We start from the raw sequence: 12,056 nt of genomic DNA, 5'->3' as shown, positions 1-12,056 counted from the left end.
ATACATACATAGCCTTAATTTCAATTGAAATTAAAGATAAGAAGACGGCCCTCTGTCCCACTTTTATTAAACAAGACAGCTATGTATATTCAACAACAAAATCAACACAATATACATACGAATAGACATGTGTATCAAGGGAAACTACTCTAAATTTTATTTGGAAAGATGGCCGCTGTTTTTATCTGCTAATATTTATCTCAAACACCTTGTTTAAAGTTAGTTTCATGATATTTTAAATTGTTTTGGTCAGTGATTGTTATATTAAATCAATTATCTGTTATGTTTTGTAACATTTGACTTAAATTATACTTATTTAAACAAATATATTCATCAGTTACCTCTCCCGCACATTTCTACTGCAGCCGAATTGATTACGCTAAAACGATAGATTACCAAAATCCCTACACTGTCGAGGGTTCACGTTTACTTTAATTATCAGCATACGTCACGAACATACAATGTACATACAGACATACATCATAGCACATTCAATATTCCAAAGTAAATCAAAGTTGGATTTTTCTAAAGTTTTGACAACAGTAAATTATCAAAAACAAAAACGAAAATTGATAAAGAAATAAGCCCAATGTTTTCTTAACGTGTGTTTCGGTTGTGTTTATAATAAAATACGCTCAATTGGTGGTGAACGTGAAGCGGGGAATAAAATACGCTAAAATGGAGTTTTACCGACTTGTTGTACTGTATTAAAAACAAAAAATTAAATTTCAAGTGTAGCCTACTTATTTGATTTTTTTCTGTACTATTCAGTCCTTGATCTTATTCTTGCAATGTTTATCTATCTTCTTTCCTAGTTTGTTTAGTTAATAGATTAGTGATTAGACATTACTAGTCTTGGTCGATTTTACGTGCCTACAAAAACTAAAAATGATAGATTACCCAAAAATAAAAATGAAAAATTAGTAGTAGGCCTATCCTATAGTTTAGAGTTTCTTTCTACTTTCTTTATTCTTTCTTTAGATTTTTTTAGACATAAGAAAACTTAGTTAGTTAGGTCTAAAATTATTGATTGTGTTACTATCAAATAATGTTGATATTGTATATTTCATATTGTCTCATATTTTGCAGATCCAATAATTTTTATATAAAATCATTATGTAAATCATAAACAAATTAAAATAGATCATCCTAAGATATTTAAAGTGATGCAAATATGAGGAGCAGAAGTAACTCGGGTATTCGCCTTGACTACTACCAGAGATTGGTAAACAGATGCATATTGAGATATCAGGTATTTTTACAGCATAACTCATATGTTAAGCTACTTTTTATGGTCTCTTAACTAAAGTGGTAGTAGAAGTAGCTCTGTTTACAATTAAAAATTCTTTTTGAAAATCTACTCATAATTATAAAAAGATTAAAGTGAATTGTGTTTTTTTATTGTGTATTTACACGTAAACATTTTGTTTTGTGACAGAATGTAAGTACAGGACTGATAGTATCTGTAGATGTTGATAATTATACCCGTTATTGGGCACCGAAACTCCGCCTGAGTAAGATTGCTATACCTGAAAATGAAGAATTGAAATCGTCACCCAATCCACCTTTTATACCAGTTAATTATTTTCGAGATAAAATGGTTAAAAAATCTGCAACTAATTTGGAACATAGTAGAGCATCTACTTCTACACATACAGTTGCTGAAAAAATATCTGAAATGGAAGAGGTTATTTATAATTTTGAAACATTCTGGTTGTATTATTTTATGAGCGTCCTAGTGGTTCCTAGCTCTTTTCACCTTTGTATATATTGGTTGTGCAGTAAACAAAATAGTGTCCCTTTATTATGGGTGAATAAGTCAGTTAGGAATCCACTGCTCTTTTCATGTATTCGTTTTTTCTACTTGACTTAATATTGGATTTTTGTTGGATTTCTGCTTATTTCATTCAAAACAGTTAACATTTTTAATGCTAATTAACTTCCTAATACTGAATGGGTAGTGAATGTCTATACACTTATTAGTAAAATCATTAAAATGTCAATATCATTTTAGTATAATTAAAATATGATTTTAAACCATCACTAATAGCAAAAACAGCTTCCTTTACAACTGTTTCACTATTCTGCCTGTAAGTCCACATGTCTTACTTTTTGGAGAGGTGCAGTGGTTAAAGTTAACTTCATTTCTTGTTGCTCACTGCCTTTCTTCTTCTTCGTTCTTAATTGGAATGTTGGACATGATTTCCTTCAACACAATAAAGTATTACTTGTCAACTTCAACTTGCAATACGGCATATAGACAGTTGACTCCGATTCCAGCCGGCTTTTCTTTTTGGATTTTTTTCTATAGCCTTTTTTCATCTAAGAACAAACTACGCAACAGATGGGTTGCTGTCTTCCGCTATTGAGCCTCATCTGCCCATGCGTTGAAACTCTGGAATTTTCGGCTTAACAATTATGAGCTTTACTGACCTGACCAAGCCAAACCCCTTTCACTATCTTTGAAACCCTACAAAAATTTAGAATCTTTATCATGGCTAACGCAAAAAAATTTGGAATGATCAAAAACTGCATCAAGCAATCTTCCTCAGAAACATATAAAGGCTAAAAATGTTAGGGAATTATATGAGTTTCAGATTTATAATTACACTTAGGTTTGCTTCAGTTTTGATATTTCCAAGGCTTGGTTCTGGTTATTGTATAGGATAATTATTGGATTAAATTTAAGTTTTGACAGTTATTGATTTACATCTAAGTTAAGATCAACCATAGTTTGAGGCTTGATTTCAAGTTGCTGTTTTGTGTGTTAAATTTGAGTTTTATTTTAGCTTTCTTATTTTACATTCATGTTAGATTCATTAAGTTGTTTAGAATTAAATGTATGTGTATGATGATCATTAGATTCAGATTAATACTGAACTCAGTGGATTAAATTTAAAAAAAAACAAAACATTTTTAAATTAATGTTAATTCTTATGTAACAGCAATTTTAATGTAAATATTGTTTATTGATGCGGATAAGGATATTACCCTTGACTTCTAAAGGAGATCAAAAACTAAACACAGTATGATTTTAAACACTATATAAATGATAAAAGATAACCTCTAAACAAGTTTAATTACCACTTAATAGAAAAACAAATACAAAACATTAACAGCCAATTACCCATTGTAATTTTCTTCATTATGCAAAAGCAACTAGTTTTATAATATTAAGCGCTAATTTTCATACATTGTCTTAGAATCCTGCTACAGGCTTAATAGCTGGAAATGATAAAAATCATTCATGGGTTAGAGACAACATCTACTGCATTATGGCAGTGTGGGGCCTTGCTTTGGCATATCGAAAGACAGTTGATCTTGATGAAGATAGAGCAAAAGCATATGAACTAGAAAAGGTAATTACACTGTTATTAAAGTTATTTGATTAATTCAGTCATAATTAGGAATGTATTATTATAGTAAACAAAGACATTTTCTACCACTTATTCTTTTTCTTTTTTTTTATATTAGTAATTATAACATATGACCAGAAGAAAAAACTTTAAATTTACCCTTAGATAAATTATTTGTGGGCTTGTATATTATTCTACCAAAATTTCTTTTGACAGCATGATAAAAATGTGTATTCTCAGTTGAAATAATGATTATTTTTTTTATAAGTAAGAAAAGTCTAAAATTTTCATTGACAAAAAATAAAGATGTATATTTTTAATGTTAAGTGGGGATAATTTTAAAAAAACTGAGCTAGCAACATATTTTTATTACTCCTCCATAATTGCAGTAATGAATACTTTGAAAATACTTTGACTGTTTTAGGCAGTTGTTCAAGCCATGAGAGGGTTATTAAGGGCAATGCTGATGCAGAGTGAGAAGGTTGAGCAGTTCAAACGCACACAGAGCCCTCGTGATGCTCTGCATGCAAAATACAGCAGTGTTACTGGAAAGACAGTTGTAGGAGATTATGAATGGGGGCATCTTCAGATTGATGCAACATCCCTTTTTTTATTAGCTCTGGCTCAAATGACAGCTTCAGGTAATGTTCAATTTATAAAATCATAGTATAGGATATCATTTATTCAAAATTAGAAAGTATCTCAAAATAAGTTTTTTTAAAAATATAAATAGTATGAAAATATTTAATACTGTAGGTGTTGTTATTGTGTTCACCTTGGATGAAGTTGCCTTTGTACAGAATCTTGTTTTTTATATTGAGGCTGCCTACAGAACACCAGTAAGTCATTTGTGTTGGTACTTTTATATCATAACTCTACATTTATTATTGATAAGTTAGCCTTTCAAGTCTTTAATTTTTTTTCTATTTTATACATATTTCTGTTTTAGGACTATGGTATTTGGGAGCGTGGTGATAAAACAAATCATGGTCTACCAGAACTCAATGCTAGCTCAATAGGCATGGCTAAAGTAAGATAATGATAGCAGTCAAGTTGTTTTGTGTTAAAGCAATTACTCAAAGTTTGACCTATGTGATATTTGTATGTGTGGTGAACTTAAAATCAAATAAGAGGTCAGTCATATTCTTTATGTTGTGTCTCTTAGGCAGCCTTAGAAGCCATCAATGAACTAGATTTGTTTGGGTCAAGAGGTGGTCCAGCATCTGTCATTCATGTTCTCCCAGATGAGGCTCAGCAATGTCAAGCTATTCTCCAGTCAATGCTTCCAAGAGAATCTATTTCAAAAGTATGCACGATTGTTTCATTTTATCAAATGTTGAACTTTTTATTTTTCTGTAATTTTGTATGTTCATTCATTGTTTGTTTGTTTTTTTTAAAAAGGAAACAGATGCTGCTCTTTTAACTGTCATCAGCTTCCCAGCCTTTGCTGTTGATGATCCAGAATTAATTGAACTTACACATAAAACAATCAAAGAGAAACTAGAGGTAACTTGAATGCTTGATTATTTCAAATACATGTGAGGTTTTTTTTAATTGAGTCTTTATGTCACCCAGAATATAATTTAATTTTGACTTTTTATTGCAGGGTCGCTATGGGTGCTGCCGATTTCTCCGTGATGGGTATAAAACTGCCAAAGAGGTAATACTATTCATCTTGGTTTAAACATGGAAAAATCAGTTTAAGCATCAGCTTGCATATACAGATATTTTACTTTAAATTTTACTGTTTTAAGGATGCAAGAAGACTGCACTATGAACCCTGGGAATTGATGGTTTTTGAAAAAATTGAATGTCAGTGGCCACTTTTCTTTGCCTATCTTATACTAGATGGATTGTTCAATAACAAACCAGATCAGGTTTGTAGTTATTTTTCTATTTATATGTATGTATGTATATATATGTATGTATGTATATATATGTATGTATATATATATATGTATGTATATATATATATGTATATATATATATATATATATATATATATATATATATATATATATATATATATATATATATATATATATATATATATATATATATATACAAGTTAGTTCCTTATAATATTGTAATTTTTTATATATATATACACAAGTTAGTTCCTTATAATATTGTAATTTTTTTATTTTATCAAGAGTAATAATCTTGAAATGTTTATTATTTACAGGTGAATGAATACAAAAAAAAGTTGGATGAAGTTTTGTTAAAAACAGAGGATGGTATTCCAATTGTACCAGAGTTGTATGCTGTTCCTAAAGACCTGGTATGGACTATTTCTTTTATAGTATTTTGATATTATCTTGAAAAATTGGATTCATAAATTCAACAATTTACTTTTTACCAATAGGTGGACAAGGAATATGAAGAGCCAAACAGTCAGAAACGTGTGGCTGCTGGTAAAATTCCTCACATGTGGGGACAGTCTATGTACATCCTGGGAAGACTTATGATTGAGGTTTTTATTTTTATTTATTTCATAGTGAAAATTTAATCTAAATTTTTAAGTTTTTCAAATTTAATTAGATATAAAAAAAACAAATAAAATACATTTCATTAAAGAAGTTTGGTTAAAACACCAACCTTAACACATAGCTTCAGTTGGAAATAATTATATTTAACACAAATGAGACACATTATTGTTTAGTATTTTCTTACTGAATAAATTTGGACATTCTTTTTGTCAGGGGTTTTTGTCTCCTGGAGAACTTGATCCTTTAAACAGAAGACATGTTACAGAAACTAAACCTGATGTTGTTGTACAAGGTATGTATTAAAATGATTTCAGTGTGCTTCTAAAACTAAAATAATATTGCTTTGTTTATTTTAAATATCACGATGCTAATTTTAATAAAATGTCTTAAACCTACAAGCTTTTTTACTTTCTCGTATATACGAAGTATAGAGAAAGTCTTGTAATCGTGCAAAAAAAACAAAAAATGAGATTTTTACAAATCTCGACGTTTTACACCTCACTGATACGGAAAAACATAATTTTGCAATCTTGTCCGTATGTCTGTGTGTCTCTCTGTGTGTCTGTCTGTGTGTCTGTCTGTGTGTCTGTCTGTCTGTCCGTGTGTAAACACGATAACTTGAGTACCGTTACTGCTAGGTTGATGAAATTTCATATATAAGTATTTTATCAAAATCGTAGATCCGTATCAACTTTTGAGCGATTTCCGATAACCGGAAGTGGTACTTTTCCTACTTTGAATTTTTCAAAAGCCTATAACTTGAGTACTATTTCAGATAGATAAACGAAATTTCACATGTAAGTAAAAGATCTAATTCTCTACCTTCTGTTAAATTTTGAGTAATTTCCGTTGACCGGAAGTAGTAATTTACGCTACTTCCGATTTCTCAAAAAACTAATGTAAATTTTAAAAGTACTAATAATATTGCGCACTATTATGCGCTTTTTTATTTGGCGTTCACTTGGTGTGCAATTAATTTGTCTACGAGATTTTATTCTATTTTTAAAACTTTAAGTATTTAAAATGGATTAAAAATCATGTCTATAGCCCGAGTTCCCATCCCCTGTTATTTTATATAAGAATATTCGAGAAAGTTTAGGGGAGATCACTCCAGGTTTATTTTAATAATGATTTCTTTTGGTTACAAAAAAAACAATTTTTATAACTAGTAAATTGAAGCCTTAAAATGTAAATTAATTTTTTTAGTTAACTGAATTGTTTTTATCCAGCCTTTAAAGGTACTAGGCGATATTATGACACCAAGTTATACCAAACTTAAACATGTTATGTGTTATTTGTTCATAACGTAGATTAATTATACAAGTTTATTAGAATTAATACAAGTTGTTTATGTTTCTTTAGTTGTGTTGCTTGCTGAAGATAGCCTAATTCAAGACAAAATGGCTTTACATGGCATTGAACTCCAGACTGTAGCAGAAGTGGCTCCTATTCAAATCCACCCTGCCAGAGTTTTGTCAAAGATTTACTCTTTGTTGGGTTTGTATTTTCATTTTATGTAAGAACTTTTTATGAATAGTTCATTATTTTTATAAAGACTTGTAACAAGTTACTAAAGCTATCACTAAATAAAACATAAACCCTACCAGACCCGAAGCCTTGAATTTAGCTGTCCTCTTCATCTGGGCTCCTAAAAATTGAAGGAAAAAAACTGTTCACCTATGATGGGTTGTTGTTTTTTGTTGTTTTTTTTTCAGTTTCAAAATTACCAAAAATTATGTACAACTGTTTGGTAGGGTTAAGTGTTAATTATTTTTATTTTTTTGCCTCTTAGGTAAAAACAAAAGAATGGGCTTGACTGGTAGGGCTTCATCTAGCGAAATAGGACTGCTTGCAACGAGCAAGCTATATATGTTACACGACAAAATTCTAGCCTTTGTTCCACAGGTATGTTTATTCTTTATTACAAAAACATTAGTGAACTCAATTTCTTGTAAAACATTTGTAGTTTAGATTTTTTAAAATTCATTGCATTCAACTATAGCCTGTCATAATTGCTAATAATTATTCTTTTGTTTTAAAATACTTTATTTTTTTGGGAAAAATATTTTATTTATAAACCAAAAATTTGTTTTCAGACTTGTTTGCTGCATTTTAGTTTTCTCATAGCCTTAATTCTATTTCCTCATATGTTATTTTTATTTGCATGATTTCAATCCAAGTATTACAGCCAAAGATTCAAATAACAACAACAATAAATGGGTGATTTTTGTTTTATTCACACAAAGATTTATTGACTAATGCCTTTCTATGGGTATCAGAGTTGTTACCAAATAACAATTCAGTTGGAAATAAATTGCTCCTTGTTTTCATCCTTTGATATTTCAAACCTATTTCTTCTCAACTCTCAAAAAATTATTTTTATTTTAGTTAACTTTTCCTTTTTGTAACAATACAATGCACCATTTATAAACCCAAACCAAAACCTGGTATATTTAAAAACTCAAAATCATAATAAAAATGAATCATAAACCAAAAAAACAATATTAAGAAAATAAGATAACCAAATCTAATGAACCAAATACCATATCATTTTTAAGGTTATGGTTATTTATTACTATAAGACATTACTATAATTTAGTTGTATATATTAAAATTTGATTATAATAGAGACATTTTGTGATTTGTTTTTAATAAAAACATATTTTATGTTGATTTTATATATCTCTAAGCCTCTGTTTGCCCAGCTTTCTAAATTTCAAATTTTGACTTGTGGTGAAACTTTAATTACTCTTAATCAATGTATTTTGTTTTTTAAATTTATTAAAACCAACAATATGTATATGTTAGTTTCAAACACTATTCAAACTTATTTATATTAGCTGATTATAGTTCATATTTATTTTTGAATAAACGTAATAGCAGATAAATGAAACATACAAATCTTAGCACAATGACCGCATGCCATTTTTTTAGAAGTAGTAGTAGCATGTGTATGGTTTACTAAGCTCATATTTTTAATGGAACTTTGTTATTATTTTTTTTGTGGCGAAAGACAACTAAATTGGCATATAAGACATTGTTGGCTGAAAGATATGTATATGTCCTACAGTAATTGCTTCAGTAACAGAATCTTTTTTTGTTTGATTAACATTTTTTTTGCCTTTTGCAGAAGACTTCTTTATGCGGCCCAAGTTTTTTTTTCTTCCATTGATTAAAAAGAAAATTACTTTGTATATTATTTAAACACCATAAACAATGATTCTGGCTTCTAGTCTTGATTTTCTTTTTACAGTTTTTGGCTTCACCCAATATTTCAGAAAGATTAATAAATACCCTCTGTAAAAAATGTATTTAGGAATATTATTTTTTTAAACAGGATGTAAATTTAAAATGTTCTACCTAACAACTTTTGAGATAAATGTTTATATTTGAGAAATCCCCATTGTTGGGAAGTAATCAACAGAAATATCATAACTCCAAACTATTTGTACAAGACATTTTGTTTTTAAATTTCTCTAATTTACCCTTTTGTTTAACAATACACTAAACATTAGATTATTAATAATCTTATCATTATGGGTCTTAACATTTTTTTTCATTTTATAATTTTATACACAAGATCATATTTTACTAGACTGCTAAAACATAACAAAGCTTCAAGTTATTAGTTATTAAAAGATCATACACTTCTTAAAGTCTATAAATAGTTGAGTTGAAAATCTTACTTTTGTTTGCTTTTTAAGAAAAATATTTTTTAAATGTGAACATACATCTGCACTTATTTTTATTTTTTTTATTTTTTTATTTCATTGGTAGTTTTTATCTACTCACAAGTATTATTTGAGTTCAATATTAATAATATTGGTTACTGTATAGCAGTTTCTGTAGTAAAATTTGCCCACTTTCTCTTAGTTGGTGGACCAGCATCAATTTTACCTAGGCCTGGATGTGGAATATCTTGTGGATGACTTCAAAACAAAGATAGACTTGCTAAGCAAGAGCTGGAAAGCCTTGGGCCGTCCACTTATGGTGTATAACCTTACACGAAATGCTCTAGGTTGGATTCATCACTTTGCTTCTTCTTCTTGTTGTAATCTTTACATTTCAAGTTTGCTAATAGATTTGTTTAGTTTTCTTGTGTGTTTTTTTAAGTCTGAAGTCGGATAAGCTTCATGTACTCTATATTTTGTAACACTCAGAACATCTGTATCTATTATAAATATAAAATGTTTATATTTTTTAAAGAAAGTAATAATGCATTAACCAAAATCATAGAAGTAGTTTGTTGTTTGCTTGTATCACTAATGCTTTGGTTTTCTTTATATACCTCCCACAATTGAATGTGCTTTGCATGCAACTATGCGTAATGCTTTGTATGGGTCAGAGGGTATCAAAGGGATGATAACAAATTTTGAAAATCGGTCCTAATATATTTTAACACTTTCATTACACTCAACAAGTAAAAAAATTTTTACTTGTTTTTTATGCTTGCATCAGTAAATTTTTTATTATAAACTATTGCATTTGTGACCATTCATGAGAATAAGTTAATGAGACGTGATCAATTAGGAGTAGTCTTTCTGTGCATTCATCCTTAGGTGTGTTGTAAGTTATAGAGTCTGAATAAAACATAACTGATTGAAGACAAGAATAGTCTTCGCTGTAAATAGTAGTAAAAATTAATGATGGTAGTTGGATGCTTGTATGTTTATTAAAAAGCCCATCTAATCTAATGCTGCCCATTAGAAATTAAAAATATCTCACATGAAAACAAGGAGCTTTTACTAGTCATATTACAACCTGTACATTATGTCGTTAAGTTTATTGTTTCAGGTTATTGCTAACTATTTTACAGGTGTTGCCCAGATGAATTCTCCACAGTTATAAAACTAGTTACTGAATTTGATTCTTTGGGATGCTTTTATTCTTCTTTCAGATTTTAAAATCAAACTGTTTTTATTCCTTCTTTCTATATTTTCTACATATAGGGCATACTTGAGAGCTGCATTGATGGTAGAAGTAGAAGCCAATTATCTATTTAAAATAATACTTTATTATAATTTAAACAATTACTATGTAGGAATTTATTTTTGAAAGTTGATTTTTAACGGAGAATACACTTTTAAGAATAAAAATATTTTGTACTTTGTAAACTTCTCTTAATTATTTAAACTGGATAGTAAGAACTTAGTACCTCATAAAATGAAGGAAATTTAATTTAATAGACATTTGATGAAATTATATTTTTACAAAAACAGATGGAGATACATCTTTCTCAAATTGTGTTATTTCTTTTTCTTCTAGTGGTCTCTTGGGATGGTACAACTTCTGTAGGGTGATTTCCTATGGTTTAAAATTTAATTTCCTCATAAGACTTGATGTAGTTGTTTCCACCCCACAGTTTTTGGACTTGCAGCGTTTCTACATGGTGCTGGACACAAACTTTTTAGTGGATTTCCTCCGAACGGAGGTGGCCTACCTGAAGAGAAGCTGGAAGGCCATAGGGCGTCCAGTTGTCACGCTCACAATATCACATGACTTGTTGGGTATGTGTTCAGCACAAGGATTGATGTGTTTTATAGCCAGTTTGTTTTTTCAGGTTTTGCCGATCTAAAAAGAGGCACAGGACATGGTTAATATATTTCAAACTAAAAACTTTAAATTGACATTAACTTAAAAGATGCTATTTTAATTGTTAGTCTGGTTATTTATACTAAACATTTGTTGTTTGGTCACATAATGCAAAAGTTTATACTAGGAACAGTTATTACTAAATTTATCACACTTAAAATGTTAAGGCAGTAATTAGAAACTTCCCCACCTTAGGATATTTTCTTTACTGGTACTTTGTTTCAGTGTATTATTTTTGTGTATATTGATTTCTAAATGTAAAAACTCCATTTTTACTTCACAAATATTTTCTTATTAACCTGTGGTAACTAAAGCTTGTTAAGTAAATGTTAAATGTTGTCACTTGTATTTTTGTTGAATTTAACATTTGACTTTTTGACTGATATTAATTTTCTTTTTTACTAAAGTGTGCTGTTTTCATTTTAAAAATAGTTAAGGCAGTTAAGTCTTAACGGCATATAAGATTATAAATTGTTTAAAAAGTTATTCATCATTTTTCAGAAAGTGTAAATTAAAATTTAAATGCTCTTTTTATACTTATAGTAAATACTGTATTTTGTATTTAGTAATTCTTACCAAGTCCTTCACACATTTTGTGATAATTCGCTTCACTTGTTTT

The 12,056-nt window shown here is 29.0% G+C and overlaps 2 protein-coding genes across 5 annotated transcripts in view; one reads left to right on the top strand and one right to left on the bottom strand.

Annotated features, from left to right (window-relative positions):
* LOC131952068 (ADP-ribosyl cyclase/cyclic ADP-ribose hydrolase) overlaps window positions 1-12,056 on the bottom strand; it is a 123,360-nt gene that overhangs the window by 77,446 nt on the left and 33,858 nt on the right. The gene's annotated exons all lie outside the window — the stretch shown is intronic.
* Window positions 1-12,056, top strand: part of LOC131952061 (putative phosphorylase b kinase regulatory subunit alpha) — a 36,479-nt gene that overhangs the window by 3,599 nt on the left and 20,824 nt on the right. For 2 of the 3 annotated variants that reach the window (XM_059314546.1, XM_059314545.1), the window contains exons 2-16: window positions 1,090-1,252; window positions 3,204-3,359; window positions 3,781-3,997; window positions 4,113-4,195; window positions 4,306-4,386; window positions 4,522-4,662; window positions 4,758-4,862; window positions 4,963-5,016; window positions 5,111-5,233; window positions 5,542-5,637; window positions 5,722-5,829; window positions 6,059-6,137; window positions 7,208-7,342; window positions 7,638-7,750; window positions 9,719-9,863. In XM_059314546.1, coding sequence (XP_059170529.1) covers window positions 1,175-1,252; window positions 3,204-3,359; window positions 3,781-3,997; window positions 4,113-4,195; window positions 4,306-4,386; window positions 4,522-4,662; window positions 4,758-4,862; window positions 4,963-5,016; window positions 5,111-5,233; window positions 5,542-5,637; window positions 5,722-5,829; window positions 6,059-6,137; window positions 7,208-7,342; window positions 7,638-7,750; window positions 9,719-9,863 — 1,714 coding nt within the window. In that variant the 5' untranslated portion in view covers window positions 1,090-1,174. Of the gene's footprint in view, window positions 1-1,089; window positions 1,253-1,438; window positions 1,688-3,203; window positions 3,360-3,780; window positions 3,998-4,112; window positions 4,196-4,305; window positions 4,387-4,521; window positions 4,663-4,757; window positions 4,863-4,962; window positions 5,017-5,110; window positions 5,234-5,541; window positions 5,638-5,721; window positions 5,830-6,058; window positions 6,138-7,207; window positions 7,343-7,637; window positions 7,751-9,718; window positions 9,864-12,056 lie in introns of all 3 variants that reach the window. The other variant, XM_059314544.1, reaches the window with a different exon arrangement.

Source organism: Physella acuta, unplaced genomic scaffold, assembly GCF_028476545.2.
Source record: "Physella acuta isolate Inbredline_101_S28 unplaced genomic scaffold, ASM2847654v3 ptg000849l, whole genome shotgun sequence".
In the NCBI taxonomy this organism is placed as follows: domain Eukaryota; kingdom Metazoa; phylum Mollusca; class Gastropoda; family Physidae; genus Physella; species Physella acuta.
The sequence above is the reverse complement of the archived record's forward strand: the minus strand, read 5'-3'. Positions and strand labels throughout refer to the sequence as shown.